We start from the raw sequence: 23166 nt of genomic DNA, 5'->3' as shown, positions 1-23166 counted from the left end.
ATATAGACCAGGAAACAGCAACGGGAAAAAAGCAGGCAAAGCCGTTGTATTCCAGAACAGTAGTACTCAAAACGACCCGGCCTCGAATGACAGAAGGTCAGAGTATATGAAGCCTCTGGGGCGCTGATTAGAACACACATCAGGTGCGTGATGGTAATTGATACTTGACTTAGAAGTGTGCCTTCGGCAACGGACCAATCATCACAGAATCCTCACAGTACCTTAAAGGAACGGAGCGTGTGGCGGGGAACGGACCAATCATCACAGTACCTTAAGAAGCCTGTGGCGGGGAAAGAACCAATCCTCACATTAGGTTTGTATACTTGTACTTTTACTCAATTACATTTCAGAGAAAAAAAACATACTTTTTACTTTATTTAAAAGACAGACCTACAAAGTACAAAGTACAAATCTCGCAGGTCCAACTATTTTAATTAGTATAATTTGTTTATCTGGCCGAACTAACGTTAACATTATTAATCCTGCAGCCGCGCTTTATTTAAAAACAGCCAATCAAATCCCCATCAATGGAAAATGAAGCCGCCCATAGGCCTACCCATGCTGATTGGTCCTTGTGCAAGACTGGAAAGTGGGGATCTTTCTAGACAGAGAAGAATAGTCAGTCAGAAAAAAAGTTTTTACTTTTACTTTTTAGTACTTAAGTACATTTAAAATTAGACACTTTTTAACTTTTACTCAAGTGTGTTTTTAGCCAGATACTCTGACTTTTACTTGAGTAAGATTTTGAGATGGTACCCATACTTTCACTTAAGTATAATTTCTGGGTACTTTTTAACTGGCACCTGAAAGCCGGAGTGTAGCGACTGTCACTATGCAGGTGCCAGCCTAGTGCCCACAGCATGACTCAGTGCTGCCTGTCTGGCAGGCACGGATTAGTTATGCAGCACGGCACCGCGCAGGAGGCATCGCTCTAGCACTGGAGTGGCGGGGTGGAGGGAGGGGGTGTGGGGTCTTTATACCACTGGAGCGGCGGGGTGGAGGGAGGGGGTGTAGTGTCTTTATACCACTTGAGCGGTGTGGTGTCTTTACCACTGGACCACATGCTGCTTCGTGTGTATGGATTTATACATGAGAGCAGGATGCAAACACATGATTCTCTCTCTCTCTCTCTCTCTCTCTCTCTCTCTCTCTCTCTCTCTCTCTCTCTCTCTCTCTCTCTCTCTCTCTCTCTCTCTCTCACATACTCAGACACACACATATCCACAAACCATGCATGTGTACACATAAACAAATGCTTGCATATTGTTTGCATACGCACGCACGCACGCACGCACACACACACACACACACACACACACACACACACACACACACACACACACACACACACACACACACACACACACACACACACACACACACACACACACACACACACACACACACACACACACACACACATACACAAACACTAGTAAATAACAATACACCTCTAGCTTTTCACTGCATCTCAATAACACTGTAAAATAACAGAGCACGTCTAGCTTTTCATCTCAATAACACTGTCAAATAACAGAGCACCTCTAGCTTTTCTAGCCATAAAGACATGCATGGTAGGCAGGGACTACAGGTGAAAACTAGCTCATTAGCTAATTCTGGCACATTTACATTGATGTGGAAACTGAATATGTTGATTAATGTGCACTGTCCCTGGGTAAAATTTTTATAAATAAACTTAAACTTAAGCCATGTTTAGACGGAGAGAGTCTCAACAGAAACCGCAGAAGTCGTCTTGCGGTCTCACTTTTAATTTTGCGTTTAGACTAGTGTTTTGGGAGGGAATTCTTCGTGCAGACGAGGCTGTAAAAGTGTAGTCGACTCGAGACGACGGAGCCCCACTACACTGCCTCAGGTAGTTGAGACAACCAAGCGTGCTGTGAAGACCCGCCCTACTCTGTCTCTGATTCGCAGACTGTGGGTGGGGGATTGGACCAACGCAGAGTCACTCACAGACAGTGGCTCCAGTCACTAGATGTGATAGCCGCTGGACTGATTCTTGTGTATTTAAAAGTACTGCCAATGTGGTGATTTCCGTGGATAGAATCAGACATGCTTGTTCGCTTTGTTTACGCTTCTAGGCTACTGGCGCATGCCTGTGATGTAAGCAGTACGCGACGAGAGCCTTGAGAACCCTTTCGTCATAGTTTTATGCGGTTTGACTGTTCAGATGATAGCGCGAAGGTGTATCGTTTCTAGGATTTCCACCCAGGAAGGTGGTTTAACTTTTTTGCAGATTCTCTGCCGTATGAACAAAAGGCACATCCGAACAAATATTTTTCCGGATTCACCCGCGAGCGTTTCCGTCTAAACATTGCCTTAAACTTAAACTAGCTTTTCACTGCATCTCAATATTGCCACCAAACCAAGCGTATGGTTCCACAGGTGCTGAGGCTGTAATCAAACAGCGAGACAGAGAGACTCATCTCAGAGCCAGCTGGGTCCCAGCAGCGTTCTGATCTCTCCGTCAACCCAGTGCTGTAAGGTTCAACCAAGAGGGTTTTAAAAGTAACATATTTGAACCCTCGAGACAGAAAACCAAATAGGTTAACCTCTTAAGCCCTAGCCATATTTTACGAAAATGTGCCTAAAAGTACACAAATGCCAGATTGCTCCACTTCTACAATGTCCATTAGCATGTTCTTGGTATCTAGGGAGTCTAGGGACATCTATGGACCCCAGGGAATGTATTCCCAGTGTCAGAAATATTATGTATATTACTATGCTTGAGTACATTGTAATGAACCAAAGGAGAATATCAATTGTTATTACAATTGTTTCCATCTTTGATGGTGAATAACAGCACGCCAATGAGTGTGAGTGTGAGTGTGAGTGTGTGTGTGTGTGTGTGTGTGTGTGAGTGCGAGTGTGTGTGTGTGTGTGAGTGCGAGTGTGTGAGTGTGTGAGTGCGAGTGTGTGTGTGTGTGTGTGTGTGTGTGTGTGTGTGTGTGTGTGTGTGTGTGTGTGTGTGTGTGTGTGTGTGTGTGTGTGTGTGTGTGTGTGTGTGTGTGTGTGTGTGTGCATGGCACGCGTGCATGCTTCTCCCTTGGGGCAATAAAATGTCCAAATCAATCATAGTCATGACTACAGAACCATGAATCAAATACCACACATGTGAGGCCTTTTAGACTTTCAAGTTAACGAATAGTACACCATCGTTTGACTGAATGTTATTGGTATTACTATTTACAGCCCCGAACAAGCACATATTGATAGGATATTTCCTGGGGGAAGGTATCACGATACTATAGTATACTGCACTGATATTTTTGAGGTATTGTGTAAATGAGAGGAGGGGAGGAGGAGAGAGAGAGAGAGCATTGCAAAGTAAATAAAAAAACAAGTATATTTTCTGAAAGTATGCTTTTTATGTATTCAGAAAGTATAACAAAGTTCTGTTCAATTTAACCCACTTAAGTTGTACTTAGTGCATGAAATAATTTGTATGCCCCTATGATAGTAATTTCAGTTTTACTATAGTATCAACCATTGTATCAATAGTTGACCATGTTACTGCCATGGTACCACCTTTGTATTTAAAGAATACCACATTATCCAATTTATACCATGATACCAATGGCAATGTAGTATTTACATGAAAATGTTTGGTCACTACCATCACCATAGTGAGGGAAATCTGTGGTTTTTCAATGTATATTTGGTTTATAAACAGAGACGCTTTAAGAGGGTAATACCATTATCATCACGGGATGATATAGACGTGGTGGACCAGCGGTTTAACAGGCACAGGCCGCGTTAGCAGAGCAGAATGTTTTGAATTCCGATCTAAGACACAACAAGCTGATAGCGAGTGTGGGCCCAGAGAGCAGGGCGGAGAGAGGTTCATCACTCTTTCCGTGCCACTCACGAGATTTCTCGTGTTTTTTTATAGGTGGTTGAAAGCCACTCACAAGATTTCTCGGATTATTTTTTTTTTTAGCGATCTGAAAAATTATTGCATCACCCGAGCCTACCCGAGTATAGCCGAGCGGCGCCGGCGATCACTGTGGAAAAAAGCGCCCCCTGTCGTCTCCCAGATGACATAAGTGATTTTGGAATGGACTCAATGAAAATGAATGGGGAAAAAAATCCGGTACTCCACATTTTCCAGTCCACTGATCCAGCCGGGGTTACCACAGTTCATTCTGGAACCTCAGATCCCCGCTGATCATGGAGTTCTACAGTATCGCGTTGGATCGATTTTTTCGAATGGTGATCAGGAATTGGAATATACCAGTTGGATACCATCTGATGTCAGGTAAGGACTCTATGTTATCAGTGTTAGGATAATCAGAGTAAGTTTGATGAAGATATAGGCTGTTTTGTGAAATGTCTTCTTTCGGTTTCACTGTAAAAGTCCGAGAGGAAATCAACGAGGCGATTATCCGTGCGCGGCCGTAATGTGCTTGCGTGCACATATAATATTGATCATCTAGCGTTTATTTGCAAACGATTCATAAAAAGGCCGACGAATATCAACGTTGTGGAATATTCCACTAAAAGACGATTTTCATAGAATGCTCCAGAATTAGCTGTTTTTTATATCAAAACGGGGGCTTTTCTAACTGCTCTGAAACGGAAACGACGCGATAAAAAAACAATCTGCCTTGACAGCACCCACTGACTGGAAAATAGTCTTTGATAATACGATGGGCAGATTAGACACATAGCCATAATTTAAAACATAGATTAGGCGATATTAACGTTAACATTGGCGCCGATGGTGGCATTCAGCCGGTAAAAAGGAAAACCAGGCGTGGCGCTCAAAGTGTTAATGAAACAGTAATGAAACATTTTGAAATGTGTGAAAGGTTATTAGCAGTTGTCATGACAGCGTCGCATGACAACTAGGAGAGGGGCGGGGGTCGTCGTTGCTATGACGAAGATCTATAAGTCGAACAGTGTTTTCCGGGTGTAAGGCAGACCAAAAGCAACTAGGACTGAGATCACACAGAAGACACTCTCTCCTCTCATCACGGAGAGGGGGGGGGGGGGGGGGGGGGGAGGATGCCACATCATCATTAGCTTCGGCTAACGGGAGAAGGGTTCTGGCTACGACCAGGCCTGACCACCATTGGACTGAATAGCAGAAGGACGATAGACTGAACACACCGAAAGATCATTAGAATAGATCTTACAAGGACAATATGAATTGGTTCCCATCTGATTATGAGGTCTCTGTTTATGTAAATAAACACTGCTTCTCCTTGTAAGGTATTACGCTGTGTCAAAGTGTCGAATTCTTACGAAGGTGGAGAATTATTATGGTTTGCGGATCGTACTAACGGGGAGAGATAAGGATTGTATCAGCCAGTATATGAGACGTCAGGATCATTAAAATTACACAACGCAGAGGAGTGGATGGAGAGCCAAACAGACGAAGACGTGATACTGGCCAGATTGATCAGGATCTAACAATAGTCAGACCATTTGGGGGACAGGGGCTCAAGGGGGGTGCAAGCGGGGTACTTTCTAAATTGATAAGGCATATTTTTTTCATGGATAGTAGTATACAACTAACAACTACCCTTCTTACTGTCCTCTACTGCTGTCATGCACTCTTCCTAATGTACTTACAGTACATATACTACTAACTCAACACTGCAGCACTCAAGTTTGAACACATTGATGAACATTGTTACTCAGCTGAGAGTTGTACCCTTCCTACCAAATAAACAAATTGGCTTTCAGAATATTTAGATTTCATAATCAAATTCAGATGATAAATAAAACATTGATGCTTGTAAAGCCATGATGACAAGCAGAGAACGGAGCAACTTGACAACCGCAGCACCAGGCTCCCGCCCCCACCCCCCCCCCTCCCCCTCATTTAGCCTACTACAGGTGTCCTGAAACAAAACCATGAATGAATGAATTAAGTGTAACACAGCAGGGTCATTACAATAGGCTGAACATTTTCATCTTTTTCTCGTTCGCCCCATAATGTTAACTGTTGGAAACACACACACAAACCAACTTTCTTGCGCAACTATCCCTCACAGCTGATCCGCGGAAAAAGGAAATACAATCCTCGTCCTCTACTTTAGTTAGCCTAATCAATATGATCAACAAATTCACGTGAACAATAAGTAAGACTGTTGAATACCAATATTATGAGAGGGGCAGCCCTGATGAGCAATGGATTAGACTGATCAGTGAATACCTTTTGACGGCATCGGTTGTGGTTGGCCCACAATCAATGATGAGCTGGTGTGTGGGTGTGGGGGCATGCACATGGATATGTACATGCATGCGTGTGTGGCTGTGTGCACATAGTGCATGACCAAATGATATGCACAAGTTAAGCGTTTCATTAAAATTGTATATTGATGAATGTGCACATGTGCACGTGGGAATGAGCGTGCATGTGTATGTGAGTGCCTTTGTTCCATGGATTGATGTGTGCAAGTGGCAAAGGGAGAACAGTATAGTGTGTGTGTGTTTGTGCAAACATGTCTAGATTCATTTGTTTTATGGTTCTTATTCATTTGAATAATTGCCTCAAAATGTTTTGTAAACTTTGGAGGCCTTTTTCTCAAAATCATGGTTCGGTGACGATCATATAATGAGCTGTATTGTATATATATATATATATATATATATATATATATATATATATATATATATATATATATATATATATATATATATATATATATATATATATATATATATATATATATATATATATATATATATATATATATATATATATATATATATATATATATATATATATATATATATATATATATATATATATATATATATATATATATATACAATATGGATATTATTAGAAAGCTAAGAATCTACTCTTTCCAACAGTGTGTGGAACTCAAAATATGTTTTGGGGTCAATGTGACTGAAAATTATAGAGGAAGTCACACATCTTTTGAATCACAAGAAAACACGCACGGAACGCATGAAACAGCTGGACGACAAAGGGATGACGATAAAATGGCGGTGGATTGTAACAAAATGCAGAGCGATAAAGAAGCGATGGAGAGAGAGGAGGAGAGAAGGAAAAGAGGAGAGAATGAAGGGAGGAAGGAGGAGGAGGAGAAGGAGGAAAGGCATTTGACTGTGTTTTCCCTCTAAAGCGCAGACACCCAAGTGCATAAAGCACTCTAATCAGGATTAGTGGGGACAGGAGGGGAATGGAGAGAGGGGACGAGGGACATGGAGAGAGAGAGAGAGAGAGAGTGTGTGAAAGAAAGATAGGAAGAGAGGGAAACAGGAGGATTAGACTGTGACTTCCACCACCTTTAAATGAGACGACACCTAGAGGTGGCCTCTCATGTGTGTGTTTGTGCACAAACGTGTGTATGTGTGTATATATATATATGTGTGTGTGTGTGTGTGTGTGTGTGTGTGTGTGTGTGTGTGTGTGTGTGTGTGTGTGTGTGTGTGTGTGTGTGTGTGTGTGTGTGTGTGTGTGTGTGTGTGTGTGTGTGTGTGTGTGTGTGTGTGTGTGTGTGTGGTTGTGTGTGTGTGTGTGTGCATGTGTGTGTGTGTGTGTGTGTGTCTCTAAGAAATACTACCACCAAGAAGAGAATGGAAGAAATGGGCAAGAGAGAGACAAAGAGAGAGAGAGAGACGGTATGCAAAGGAAGAAAGCAGGGTCATTACAATAGGCTGAACATTTTCATCTTTTTCTCGTTCGCCCCATAATGTTAACTGTTGGAAACACACACACAAACCAACTTTCTTGCGCAACTATCCCTCACAGCTGATCCGCGGAAAAAGGAAATACAATCCTCGTCCTCTACTTTAGTTAGCCTAATCAATATGATCAACAAATTCACGTGAACAATAAGTAAGACTGTTGAATACCAATATTATGAGAGGGGCAGCCCTGATGAGCAATGGATTAGACTGATCAGTGAATACCTTTTGACGGCATCGGTTGTGGTTGGCCCACAATCAATGATGAGCTGGTGTGTGGGTGTGGGGGCATGCACATGGATATGTACATGCATGCGTGTGTGGCTGTGTGCACATAGTGCATGACCAAATGATATGCACAAGTTAAGCGTTTCATTAAAATTGTATATTGATGAATGTGCACATGTGCACGTGGGAATGAGCGTGCATGTGTATGTGAGTGCCTTTGTTCCATGGATTGATGTGTGCAAGTGGCAAAGGGAGAACAGTATAGTGTGTGTGTGTTTGTGCAAACATGTCTAGATTCATTTGTTTTATGGTTCTTATTCATTTGAATAATTGCCTCAAAATGTTTTGTAAACTTTGGAGGCCTTTTTCTCAAAATCATGGTTCGGTGACGATCATATAATGAGCTGTATTGTATATATATATATATATATATATATATATATATATATATATATATATATATATATATATATATATATATATATATATATATACAATATGGATATTATTAGAAAGCTAAGAATCTACTCTTTCCAACAGTGTGTGGAACTCAAAATATGTTTTGGGGTCAATGTGACTGAAAATTATAGAGGAAGTCACACATCTTTTGAATCACAAGAAAACACGCACGGAACGCATGAAACAGCTGGACGACAAAGGGATGACGATAAAATGGCGGTGGATTGTAACAAAATGCAGAGCGATAAAGAAGCGATGGAGAGAGAGGAGGAGAGAAGGAAAAGAGGAGAGAATGAAGGGAGGAAGGAGGAGGAGGAGAAGGAGGAAAGGCATTTGACTGTGTTTTCCCTCTAAAGCGCAGACACCCAAGTGCATAAAGCACTCTAATCAGGATTAGTGGGGACAGGAGGGGAATGGAGAGAGGGGACGAGGGACATGGAGAGAGAGAGAGAGAGAGAGAGTGTGTGAAAGAAAGATAGGAAGAGAGGGAAACAGGAGGATTAGACTGTGACTTCCACCACCTTTAAATGAGACGACACCTAGAGGTGGCCTCTCATGTGTGTGTTTGTGCACAAACGTGTGTATGTGTGTATGTGTGTGTGTGTGTGTGTGTGTGTGTGTGTGTGTGTGTGTGTGTGTGTGTGTGTGTGTGTGTGTGTGTGTGTGTGTGTGTGTGTGTGTGTGTGTGTGTGTGTGTGTCTGTGTGTGTGTGTGTGTGTGTGTGTGTGGTTGTGTGTGTGTGTGTGTGCATGTGTGTGTGTGTGTGTGTGTGTGTGTCTCTAAGAAATACTACCACCAAGAAGAGAATGGAAGAAATGGGCAAGAGAGAGACAAAGAGAGAGAGAGAGACGGTATGCAAAGGAAGAAAGAAAGGAACTTTGCAAACCTTTGCAGAAATGACGACAAATAACTGACAAGATATTGTCTTCATAATCAGATATACAATCAGCTCAACTTTTATGTCAGTAATTATTTGGAGAAATTAGGTCTTGTCTATCAAATGTCATATCTCATTTTGGAATGAAACTCTTCTAATCTTCTGATGTTCTTCATTTAGTTACATTACCTTCTCTCTTGCACACATTTGTTAGACAGAAGGCCACTACAATGCACCAAGACCTTCCTGTTGACATCATCGTATCCAAACAACTTCTTGTTTACTTAATCAAATGCCAATCAGCTTCCTGTTTACTTAATCCTATCCCAGTCACCTTCCTGTTTACTTCATCCTATCCCAGTCAACTTCCTGTTTACTTATTCCTATCCCAGTCAACTTGCTGTTTACATATTCCTATCCCAGTCAACTTCCTGTTTACTTATTCCTATCCCAGTCAACTTCCTGTTTACTTATTCCTATCCCAGTCAACTTCCTGTTTACTTAATTCTATCCCAGTCAGCTTCCTGTTTACTTTATCGTGTCCCAGTCAATTTCTGGTTTACTTTCCTATCCCATTCAGCTTACTGTTTACTTAATTATATCCCAGTCAGCTTACTGTTTACTTAATCGTGTCCCAGTCAATTTCTGGTTTACTTTCCTATCCCATTCAGCTTACTGTTTACTTAATTATATCCCAGTCAACTTACTATTTACTTAATTCTACCCCAGTCAGTTTACTGCTTACTTATTCCTATCCGAGTCAGCTTCCTGTTTACCTAATCCTACCTGAGTCAGCTTCCGGTTTACTTAATCCTATCCCAGTCAGCTTCCTGTTTACTTAATCCTATCCAAGTCAGCTTCCTGCTTACTTAATCCTCTCCCAGTCAGCTTCCTGTTTACTTAATCCTATCCCAGTCATCTTCCTGTTTACTCAATCCTATCCGAGTCAGCTTACTGTTTACTTAATCCTATCCGAGTCATCTTCCTGTTTACTTAATCCTATCCGAGTCAGCTTCCTGTTTACTTAATCCTATCCCAGTCAGCTTCCTGTTTACTTAATCCTATCCGAGTCAGTTTATTGTTAATTTAATCCTATCCCCATCAGCGGACTTACCTCCTGTCTCTTGAAGTTAACCACGACTTGCTCAAACTGTTCATCTTTAGTTTCGTCCGCCTTCCCCAATTTCTGTAGCACCTGCGAAAAGAACCACAACATTTGATCAGAAAATTAAAATCATACGTCATATGTCAAATACAATGAACATGAAGGAATTTGTCTTGACGACTTACAACTTAAAGTTCCACTGTTCAACATAGACTACACATATTTGGACTGCATTTATGTAGCACTTTTATCCAAAGCGCTTCACAATTGATGCCTCTCATTCACCCACTCACTGACACATTCACTGACACATTCACTGACACATTCACACACAGACGGCAGAGGCGACCATGCAAGGTGCCAACCTGTGGCAGCAGTTAGGGGTTAGGTGTCTTGCTCAAGGACACTTCAACACGGTGCCGGGAAGAGCCAGAATCAAACCGGAACCTTCTGATTACCAGACGACTGCTCTACTTCCTGAGTCACTGTTGCCCCCAATATGGTACAATGACAACAGGACCTGGGCTTATACACTACAGTACCTAGGGACAGCACAGCAAACAATTTACAGTTGTTTGCTGTATGGGTAGATCACTACACATAAATGGAGTAGTATGTACAGTGGTGACCGGTAAGGTTGTTTCAGTGCAGTACAGTAGGGTTGTGTCAGTGCTGTAAGGTAGGGTTGTGTCAGTGCAGTAAGGTAGAGTTGTGTCAGTGCAGTAATGTAGAGTTGTGTCAGTGCAGTAAGGTAGAGTTGTGTCAGATCTGTAGTAGAGTTATGTCAGTGCAGTAAGGTAGAGTTATGTCAATGCAGTAAGGTAGAGTTATGTCAGTGCAGTAAGGTAGAGTTATGTCAGTGCAGTAAGGTAGAGTTATGTCAGTGCAGTAAGGTAGAGTTATGTCAGTGATGTAAGGTAGGGTTGTGTCAGTGCTGTACGGTAGAGTTGTGTCAGTGCTGTACGGTAGAGTTGTGTCAGTGCTGTAAGGTAGGGTTATGTCAGTGCAGTAAGGTATAGTTATGTCAGTGCAGTAAGGTAGAGTTATGTCAGTGCAGTAAGGTAGAGTTATGTCAGTGCTGTATAGGGCTGTGTCAGTGCTGTAAGGTAGGGTTATGTCAGTGCAGTAAGGTATAGTTATGTCAGTGCAGTAAGGTAGAGTTATGTCAGTGCAGTAAGGTAGAGTTATGTCAGTGCAGTAAGGTAGAGTTATGTCAGTGCTGTATAGGGCTGTGTCAGTGCTGTAAGGTAGGGTTGTGTCAGTGCTGTATGGTAGAGTTGTGTCAGTGCTGTACGGTAGAGTCGTGTCCGTGCTGTAAGGTAGGGTTATGTCAGTGCAGTAAAGTAGGGTTGTGTCAGTGCTGTACGGTAGAGTTGTGTCAGTGCTGTACGGTAGAGTTGTGTCAGTAGTCAGTGCAGTAAGGTGTCAGTGCTGTACGGTAGAGTTGTGTCAGTGCTGTAAGGTAGAGTTGTGTCAGTGCTGTAAGGTAGAGTTGTGTCAGTGCTGTAAGGTAGAGTTGTGTCAGTGCAGTAAGGTAGAGTTGTGTCAGTGCTGTAAGGTAGAGTTGTGTCAGTGCTGTACGGTAGAGTTGTGTCAGTGCTGTAAGGTAGAGTTGTGTCAGTGCTGTACGGTAGAGTTGTGTTAGTGCAGTATGGTAGGGTTGTGTCAGTGCTGTACGGTAGAGTTGTCAGTGCAGTAAGGTAGGGTTGTGTCAGTAGTCAGTGCAGTATGGTAGAGTTATGTCAGTGCAATAAGGTAGGGTTGTCAGTAGGGATGTCCGATATTATCGGCCTACCGATATTATCGGCCGATATCGGCATTAAAATGTGATATCGAAAAATATCTGTATCGGTTTTCAAAAAAAAAAAAAAAAAATAATATATATATTTTTTTTTTACATTTCTATAACCTTTATTTACCCAGGCAAGCAAGTAAGAACAAATTCAGAGTTTATTTATTGTCAAAAGTATACATAATGTTGTGTTAATTCCACAACAAGAGATATGTAATGTTAATTACCTGAAATTATTCCATTTTTGGGGGGGGGGGGGGGGGGGGGGGACCCTGCATATATCGGTATCGGTTGATCTGTATGTCGGGTGTAACTGAGGGGTTACAAAACCCTGACTGTATTAAAGATTGTGATAGATTAAACCACTGCTAGTTATGTACTTTAATTACTGGCCAGACAGTACATCTAATATATGGCAGACACTCATAATAACACGGCACTGACAAAGAAATATCATTTGAGGGTATTTATTATTATGCAGTAAATGTTACAGATATGAGAATTAGGGTCGCGCTTGTATGGCGAAGAATATGCATAAGTCAGTCAGTAGCATAAGTCAATGGGAATAGAATAATTCCTACGATGGGGTACTAGGCTAACGCCGCCTGGCGTAGGATGGCAATTATATAGGGGAAACGCTGGTACCGCTGGAGACAATGGGTTCCTCCCAGAGTTGTAAGCTCTGGAGGAGAAAGGAATGTTCGGATACTCAGTCTGATCAATTGAAGAAGAAGGGGATTCACGTACAGAAGCCAGTCCTTGTAATCCAAAGCTCAGCATCAAAAGCAATAACTGTAATCCAATCCAATTGCCCGATAGCAATGATGATAGCCAGCTAGCCTCAGTCCATGAGGCCAGCCCGAATGTAGATCCTCAAGGTGGTTGAATCCAAACGACAGTGGAGATTAACGATGCTCTTCTCCAGGTAGTATGTTCCACAATCAATATAATCCAACCAATACTGGTTCTGCAATCGCCGCCGTCGGTTCTCCTGTGCACATGCCCAGTAGGTTCTCCGACTAGGCCTCCTCGTGTGCTGGCACCAATGTATTTAGTCCACGCGCACTGGCTAAGGTCCACTAGCTAAACGAACGAACTGCTGGGTAATGCTGCACACGAACGAACTGCTGTTGGCACGATACACAATAATTAACGACTCTTTACACTTCACATTAAGCTAAGTCGAACTTGACGTTACTGCATTAAATCTGACACTTTTACTATTCACTTCGCACGTGGTTCTCAACGCTCTGTTAGACGCACTGCTTCTCACTTCACTGTTTTACCGAACTTGATGAACAGCTACTGTTTGCACCTGCCGCCGTATATATACTTAAGTGGCTATCTAGTGCCGAACCTCAGTTCTCGTCTCGAATCAACGCGCTGTCTCCGGGCATGTTGCGACATAATACACTGTACTGTCATGGTCCCAGCCAGGGATCATGCTCGAACAATGTGAACAGTGTTTTTCTGCCGCCCTCTGGTGGCCAAACGCAGCAACTCCAGATCCTGGACTCCTGGATGGCAGATTTTTTTTTTTAATTTAATGAACCTGTACGTGCAATTTCCTGCAATATAGAGCCTTCAATCTTGACCAATAAAGCTGCTCTTTTCACTATAAAACTCCATTTATATTGCAGTATGATAGCCAATTACTATAATAATAATAATAATAATAATAATAATAATAATAATAATAATAATAATAATAATAATAATAATAATAATAATAATAATAATAATAATAATAATAATAATAATAATAATAATAATAATAATAATATATTAACACATTGATGACCACGGCTTGCAGTGTAATATATGGCTGGAGGACAACGCTTTGTCAACAAACCGATGTACTTTCTAACAGCTATATATATACTTTATAGTATTGCTATCTGTCCATTCTCATTGTCACTTGAGTGCATAAACCGTGCCTTCATAATGGCTTAAAGAAAATAAAAATCCATCAGTTGGTTGTCATTTTATAGCGCTGTGAATATAAGGTTTATCGCACTCGTCTTTTTTCTGGGGAGCTAGATAATAGGCTAAAGGCTAGTCACGTTATATCAAACGCCATTTCTGCTGTATATATACGAATGCAATAAAACAAACAGCGTAGCATCCGGACTATTACAGAGCATCTATGGATGAAATGGGGGCGGCGGGGGATTACTATTATTGATTAGCAATACAGTGTGCGTTCAAGTAGCCATTTTCACTGATCGATCACGTTGCGTTTTAAAACAATGTCCAATCCAGCTGTAATTTGGGGGAATAGTATCCTACCGTCAGCCCATGTGATCGCCGGCAGCATTTCGTCATTAGTCATCGGAATCTGGTAGATCGATATGTCCATTGGTTGATCATAAATCCCATTATTCCAGGCTGAAATCTGCGTTCGGTAACAGGATCAAAGATGGAGTATGTTCAGCTGGGATCGAGGCTCATATGAAACGCCCACAGACAGTAAAAAAATTTTTTTTTCAATCGCCCTCAATGATACTGCAGTGGAGCGATGGCGCCCCTAAGTGGATCTGGCCGGTATTGCATGTTTCGAAAATCAAATATGCGGGTAGGTCCTGAAAGTTGATCGGGGACGTTAATAGCGTTATTAATATGGAATAAAACAATAACAACTTGCCACGAGTTAACTCGTGGCTCTGGTCCACAACACATGGCACCGAAACACGAGTTAACTCGTGGCTGGTCCCTATAGTGTTAATTAGGGATGTCCCGATCGCTTTTTTTTTTCTTTTAGTATCTGCCGATACCGATCTTTCCCGATCCAATCTTTCACATTGGTAACCAATTTGACGCATTTTTGTCAGAAACTGGCGGAGCTAGACAAGCCCCTCCGTTCACATCCCCAGCAGCAGTAGCAACAACAACAAAAACAACAACAACCATTCTTAAATCTTGACCAGGTCAACATCATGAAAGATTCACTGCGAGGGCTCTTTTAGCTAACGCTAGCTAGGCACGTAGCTATACATTACAGTAGCATCACTTCACTGTCTGCCGAGCTAGCGTTGGATACCAAGCAAGCTAACATTGACTTTAAAGCCAGCACTAGCTAATGGTTAGGTAACGCTAACGCTATAGCTGCAAGGTAGCTCATATATTGACGCTATCAATAGCCACAGTCGAGCGCGGCGTCTCGCATCACCATACGAGAAATATTCAGTTTCAATCTGTTTGCGCATTTAGTATACAGTCACAGTGTTCGACTTACGTAATGGAACGCCGACGAATAATCCTCACAAAGCGAATGTTATCCAATATCCAGGTGAACTTTCTTCATTCAAACGAGGCATTCAAAACAGCTGTTTTCGCACCAGCCGCCTCCCCCATTCCTTTGCTCGCTATAGTCACATAACGTCTGCCTTGCAAACATTGCAACTGGCTCTGGCTAACACGTTGTGGTACCATCGCATGCGCTCATGCTCTGGGGGAGGGACCGTGTGAGGCAGTTGATCAAACCATTAAAATGTGGAGGGCGGGGGGGTCACAATCTTTGGAAACTTAAAAACCCGCTATTAACACTTTCTTCGCCAGGATTATGTACATCATTATACCCCTCTCTGCCAGCTCTATTTGTCTATGGAGAAGTTCCCCTTCTTTGCAGGGCTATAACTTTTTAAATTGTATTGCTAAATTGACATTACTATGGCCCATTCAACGTCAATTATCTATCGTTCAGGACGTAGGAACGTTATACTTTTTCATTCACATATTCATACTAAAATACGGTCTAAAGTATAAATATGTTTTTATCGTTTTCTGCAGCTTTCTCCAGAACGTGATTTATAGCCCTAAATGCATTATATTGATGATCAAATAGAGTTTGATAGCGATCTGCACAAGATAAAAAATTTCGAATGGACGTGCTTCTAGAAGTTACAACTTATCATCTGATGTTGACCGGATGGGGGGGGGGGTCGTTTATAATTCCGTGGCCAACGTTAGATGATTCATCTAGTGTGGGTGATATGATCATTAGAGCAGTTTGTACCGAACACGGTAAAAGAAAAACGCTGAAACTCACCCTAGATTCCTCGTAGCGTTGGCTGACGAGCGTGGAGCAAAAATATTCCTATTATGGGATGTTGAAATATGCGATCCATCTCCAGGTTGTATAATAGTATATACGTCCAAATCATGTTGTTTATCGAGTTATTGGTAACGGATTGCTATCCATTGTGTCTAGCTCGAGTCCCGGGACTATTAGCGAGTGATCGGACCGAATTGGAATGAGCACCAGCTTCCGTTTCCGGTTTCCGGTTTGGGCGATCCGCCGATCGGCCACCAGATGGCGCTCTTGAACCGTTGGAGAGTTGAGAGGGGATCAACAGTAGATCTCAAGTCTCCGGGGGAGAAATATGATTGCGATCACAGATTTTTGAAATATTGATCTCAATGACGTGTTATTGCATGGTGGGGAATGACGAGTTTAGGCGTCTCTGGCAGAGAAAGTGTTTGTCATTGCGTATTATTAATTTGATTGAAATTACGTAGTTATGGGTTACATTTATATATTGGGGGGGGGATATCATATTTTTCATATGATCAAAAAGTGGGGGTGCAAAAGCACACGTTTGCTCCCCCAAGTTCAATTGTGGGGGGGCAGCTGCTCCACATGTTCCATTGGTCAGGCCAGCGTTTCCGTTAGCCGGTAATTACCGGTTTTTGACCGGCAAAATCTGTTGAAGTCCGACATATTTAATCTCTCCGGTCATAATGTCCGGTGAAAATAATTCCCTCTAAACACAATTAGATTATTTGAATTGTATTAAAATAGGCTAAAATTAAATAGCCTATGCGATGAACGAAACAAACAATCATTAAGCAGCCGGTCTAATAATGACATTGTCTTGTCAGCGCGAGCTGGCTGCTGATATATTTGCGAGAAGCATCCATCTGCCGGCCGGCAGGGTGCAGTACTCCAATTCAGCCATTGGCAATTCAGCTGTTGGGTGGGGGCGCTGCTGAGCGGTTTCCAGACCGGACCTAAAAACACTGCTGCTCCATGCTTCACGTAAATATATCAGCAGCCAGCTCGCGCTGACAACAGAATGTCATTATTAGACCGGCTGCTTGGTGAAGCAACGATGAAACAAATGATTGTTTTGTTCATCGCATAGGCTATTTAATTTTAGCCTATTTTAATACAATTCAAATAATCAAATTGTGTTTAGAGGGAATTATTTTCACCGGACATTATGACCAGCACCAAGTCGTTGGGAGGTGGAGATATAAATCACGCAAACCCACGATAATGTTCAGTTCTTCGCTTGATATAATTAATATAAATGTCCAATATAACGGAATTCGTTAGCTCATAAAAATGTGATTATAACAGACTGCTGTTTATTAAGGTCGGGCAGACTGCCCACCGACACCTCAAGTCGGCAGCAGCACGAAGTCTCGAGGGACTTATTTTATTTGGAATATATTAATGACTGTATATACGCAAAAGTAGCCTAGTTTTAAGTTAAAATATTATAAATGCCTTGATGATGTCATTCTTTATATAGGCATATCAATTGTTTTTAAGCTCAATAAACTCTGACCGGAATTTATCCCATTTGTCCGGTAGATTGAAATCTACCGGACACTCAGACCTGCAAAAAAAAATTCTAACGGAAACCCTGGGTCAGGCGTCTATGGCCATCACAGGGGCAGGTGTAGACGGCGTAGGAGCGGAGGAGGGGAGGACAGTAGTTCCACTAATGCAGAGGTGGAGGGCAGTCAACAGGTCCATTCCCAGCAGGGGAGTTCCTTTATCCATGACATAAAATGTAGCAGGGACCGTGACATTGTCTCTCCTCACCTGAGCCTGTAGGCACCCCATGACAGGTATGCTAGCCTTGGTGTACGACACCAGCCAAACAGTAGGTGCAGATAGGGTAGTTTCACTGAAGTATTTCTCATAGTAGTAGACAGTGGCATTATGGATACTGCTGAACCTGTGTCCACAACCAGTCTCAATTCTTGAGCCTGGGTAGTAGGTGTGTGTATGCACATTGCATACAATCCTTTTTGTAATGTCAGAAGCTTCCAAGCATAGCACTGTAGTTTCAGGAATTTCCACTGTACTCACCGATTGTGTTTTAGCCCGGCAGACACGAGCAAAATGTCCTGTTTTCTGGCATAATTTGCAAATCACTTTTACTGCTGGGCATTGTGGAGAGTTTGCCAGGTGACTCCCCGAGCCGCATCGGTAGCAAGAGCGAGTGGAGGCAGAATCAGTAGCAGCAGCAGGTTTAGCTGGACGGGAGCGCTGCCAGTCCCATTTCTTGAAAGTATTATGAGGCCGCGCCGTGTACTGGAGCAGCACGCTCAGTACTTATAGCTTTAGCGTGCAGTGCAGCTGCTTCAAACTGCGTAGCTAGATTGATACTGTAGCCTTGTCCAGCATCAAACCTGGTTCAAGCAGCAGACGTTCCCTTATCTGTGGGCTAGCTATATGTTCAATCAACTGATCCCGGAGGTTTTCCTCAGTTTTATTATCAAAGTCACATCTGGTAGCTAGGTCACGCAAAGCAACGATGTATTGTGCAATGCTTTCATGCGGTGCTTGTGCCCGATTTCTGAACGTATGTCGCTCGACTACTACGTTGATTCTTGGAGTAAAATGAGCGTCCAACGCTGCCACAGCGTCAGCCACGGAATCACCTGTCTCCGGCAATGTGTAGAAAATCCACTGACCCTCGGTACCAAGGCAATGTAGAAGCGTAGCTCTCTTCCGAGCTTCGGGCCAACCATTTTATTACCAGCATGTAATTCTTGAACATCTGGTGCCAAGTCTTGAACGGCATGGTAGGTTCTCCGGGGCATGGTAAAAACGACGTTGGGGAAGGCACATGTATGTTAGCCATTTTCTCCTGCAGTAAAAACGTCCGTTAAAAAATTCCCCCCGGTTCAAACTTCACTCGTCGCCAATTGTTATGATGTACATTTTGTAATGGTGTAGAGGTGTAGTAATAAGACTCAGGAAGCAGGATCACTCTTTAGCCTTTAGCTGAGCATGTTTAGTTAAACTTGGTAGCAGGGTACAAGGCATGGTACAGCATGGTACACTCTTCTTCTGCTTCTTACCTGTTTGCATAACATGGCATTGTATTAACTGTGCCCCATAGTGGAGGCTCTCGGGAAGTACAGCTTCCACATGCATTACAGAACACAACAACCTTCTCACCTGCGTTTGAACAGCTTTTGAACAAATTAATTATATCTATAAATTAAATTCCTGGAATTGGTGTAAGTAAAGGCTGCTCTTGGTGTAGTGACGAAAAGAAGATGCTGTGCGTCTCGGGTTGGTTTTGAAATAGGTCTCCAAAGGCACACACACTCACACGATACATATAATTCATGTCACATGCACAACTCATGATGATGATTTAAGACAAGCTTAAGTCATTCAGCGCCAGGGGGCACTAGAACGCCATCGCTTTAATCAATGGGGAGACTGCGAAATTTGCGAGTGCTTAAAATATATCTTATATTATAGCTATGGGTCTAATACACCCGTCGATTGTCAGTAAGTTGCTTCCAGTCAACATGCAAAAAACAGATTTTTTTTTTCATCCGTACACTTCCGTTTTATACCGTTTTGAATATGAGTAAAGTTTTGGTGATTCTTAGTAATCCCAGGAAAAGACACGATAATAGTGTTTTAGTGGAATACACTTATCACGTTGTCATTTTTCGCTTGACTATCGAATCTTCCTGAAATCAACGCTAGATTATCATTATTATGTCTCCTCGTGCATGAAATGGCCCTCATAGCGGGGCGCTCACCCCCCCCCCCCACACCTCAGCCAATGGTAAAAAGCACAACACATTCCACACAGACAGCTTCGATCGTGGTAGAAAGAAATATCAGATCAACGCAAGATTGGATATATAGAGTCCTTACCTGGTCTCTGATGTAATGCAAAATAAATAATCCAATTATCTGATCGCCATTCCAAATACTGCTTGTGGAGGTCCATCCCACATTGTCCGGCATTGCATATGAAGGGGGGGGCAGCATCGCAGATGTACCGCTGTAAACGCTAGTCCTGCCGGCGTATTTAAACCCCACCCGCACGGCTCAGATCGGCCCAGAAAATAAACGACATCATTTCTAATGGAGTGCAATACCGGCTGGAAGGCGTAGGCGGCGGTATTTTCCCTTTTGCAAGCTCAGACCCATTCCCAATGATAACATCAGGCTCGATGGATGAGTTTTCTCGTGATTGGCGCTGAACGGTTGGCGAGTTCATCCAATCTTTATTTATACTCGATAATACACTGAGTAATTAAACTAATTTACAGTGCCGTCGAGATGTTACATACACAAGTGTCACAGTGTGTTCATAAATATAAAGACATCAGACAATCAGAATAATTAAGAGCACATTTTTAAATACATAAAAAAAAAAGATTATTTAAGAATAACATTTCTAAAAATTAAAACAGAGGTAATAATTTTAAAACAATTACATATTGTGGTGACCTGATTGGTCATTAAGGTTCTAAACCGACCCATAGACACTAGAGTGTCTAGTTTCAGTGTTTCCTGCAGGGTATTCCATGATGTAGGGGCAAAAAAGCCAAAAGTAGATCTACCAAGTTCAGTACAAACTCTAGGCACTCTAAATGTAAGCCAGAGTTAACCCGACTTTTCTCGTGACTGGCGCAGAATGAGTTAAGACAGGCTTTCTCTAGGCTTCCAAAAATGTAGGGGAGACCTTGCTCGTTACGGAGCAGCCGAGATATGAGAGAAAGCTCCAGTCTTTCTTTCTCTTTTGACCCACAACTTAAGAAATATGATTACTGATATTTCCGTGGGTCCAAATTAAGAACTAACTAACTAACTAACTAAACTAAGAAAGTTTTTTTCTTTGTGCTCGACAAAAGAGAAATAGTGAGAATATGTGTAAAAACTCGACTAGTGGGCGCCGCCATGACAGTCTAGACTAGAGTAAACACAAACATGCCCACAACGGGTCTCTGCAGGTGACACAGGAGACAGGAGGACTGCGCTGCCGCTCGCTACCAATCTACAAAAAAATAACGCAGTGACAAGCCATTCAGTAATGGTAACTGCGTTACTGAATTTAAAAAGTAATGGGATAGAGTACTAGTTACTGCCAAAAGTAACGGTGTTAGTCCCAACACTGGTCAAAAGACAACATTAAACATTTATTAACACATTGACCGCCAGCAGCAGGGGGCGCTGATCCCCCTTCATCGCCAGGTCTTTATTCAAGGATATAGTTTTAGACTGCGACATTTGCGAGTGCTTAAAATATATCTTATATTATATCTATAGGTCTAATAACGCCGTCGACTGTCAGTGAGTTGCTTCCAGTCAACATGCCCTAAACAGATTGTTTTTTGATCCGCACATTTCCGTTTTATACCATTTTGAATAGAGTATGGTTTGGGTGCTTTGTTGTAATTTTTCGGCTGATTATCTAATCATCCTTAAATCAACGCTAGATTATCATTATTATTTCTCGTCATGCATACATGAAATGGCCATCGTAGCGGGGCGTAGATAGCTTTCATCGCGGTAGAAATAAATATCAGATCAACGCAAGGTTTCATATATAGTGTTCTTACCTTGTCTCTGACGTAATGCAAAAAAAAAGAATCCAATTATCTGATCGCCATTCCAGTTATCCACAGCGATCATGTCCCCGACATTACAAAGCATTACACACGGACGGGCGGGCAGGGTTAATATTCACATTGGTCGTTGTAAGCCCCTGGCTCGCCTGAGTATTTAAACCCCACCTGCCCGGCTCAGATCAGCTCCTAAAACACACCAGCACATTTCAAATGGGATGCAATAGCTCCGCATGGCAGTATAGGGTGGTGTTGACCGTCTGCCAGCTCAGACAGGGTCTGAAGGGTATACCAGAGGCTGCAGCTATGAATTATGAATAGATATAGCGAATAAACAAAATAACGACCCCAAAAACGAGTTAACTCGTTTCTGGCGCTGAACGCATGGTGGGCAATAACGAGTATACTCGTTTTTGGCGCAGATCCAGTTAAACATCAACTCAACGTCAACACTGGGCGGGATCCACAAAGAATGGATTGCACGGTGCTAATTGCACCCTTACTTACAATTCATTATGAATTGAAAATGGGGGACCCTGATGTAAACAAGACGAAAGTCTTTCTCCGGTCTGCATCCCCTTAACAATTGTGTGTATTGAGCCGTACTGTATTGTACCCATTCTGCAATCTGTTAATACTATTTTCAATCGATCAATCCCGCAGAGGGCGAACTGCGCCTCTGTCTGCTGCAGACCTCTCCTAAAACGCAGACAATCTAAGCTTAACAGCGTTATTTGCCATGTTAGGTTCATTCTCTGAATCTTCAGCGAGACCAATGTCGGGGTCACCAGTGTAGTGCTGGCGAATAGGAGTCGGAGGCGGGGTGTCGGAGGCGGGGTGTCGAAAGACAACACTAAACGTTTATTAATAAACATCAACTCAACGTCTGAGTTGAACACTGAATTACTCACTAGCTAACAGGAGCTGTTTTGCCGACAGGAAAGTAACCAACAATATTGTCTGTGCGGAACCCTTATCCTCAACACATAGTTCCGTGGGTGAATTATGTTGATCCACCACAATATATATATATATAATATATATATATATATATATTTGTGAGATCAAGCTTCTTGTTATCACCAGAATATAGATGAGAGGATGCTGAATATAAATGAATGAAGTAGGCTTGGCTTGTATGCAGAGGTTGTTGGGGTCAAGCTTGTGCAGGATACACCCCCATTAATAAATCTTGAACCTCTAGGGAAAGTGGAGTGGTGTTGCTGGAAGGCAGACAAACAGCTGATAGCAGGACGTTGACAGTTTACATGCAGTGTGGCCGAAAGGATGTGATTGGTTGACAACAGAAATGTTGAGGCCAGGTAATTGGTTGTAGGCTCTGAATGTATTCGAGTTACAGTGATAGGGGGTTCATCCTACTGTGGGAGGTACCGATGT

The 23166-nt window shown here is 42.3% G+C and overlaps 1 protein-coding gene across 1 annotated transcript in view; it reads right to left on the bottom strand.

The window, feature by feature from the left end:
- The window catches only part of amph (amphiphysin), a gene marked incomplete at both ends in the record, with an annotated part of 236164 nt that overhangs the window by 122406 nt on the left and 90592 nt on the right, over positions 1–23166 (bottom strand). Inside the window, one exon of the mRNA XM_084312153.1 lies at positions 10365–10445. Within this exon, the coding sequence (XP_084168279.1) occupies positions 10365–10445 (81 nt within the window). The remainder of the gene's footprint in view (positions 1–10364; positions 10446–23166) is intronic.

The sequence above is a fragment of the Notolepis coatsorum genome, assembly GCF_963971535.1.
Source record: "Notolepis coatsorum genome assembly, chromosome: 4".
Lineage (NCBI taxonomy): Eukaryota > Metazoa > Chordata > Actinopteri > Aulopiformes > Paralepididae > Notolepis > Notolepis coatsorum.
The sequence above is the reverse complement of the archived record's forward strand: the minus strand, read 5'-3'. Positions and strand labels throughout refer to the sequence as shown.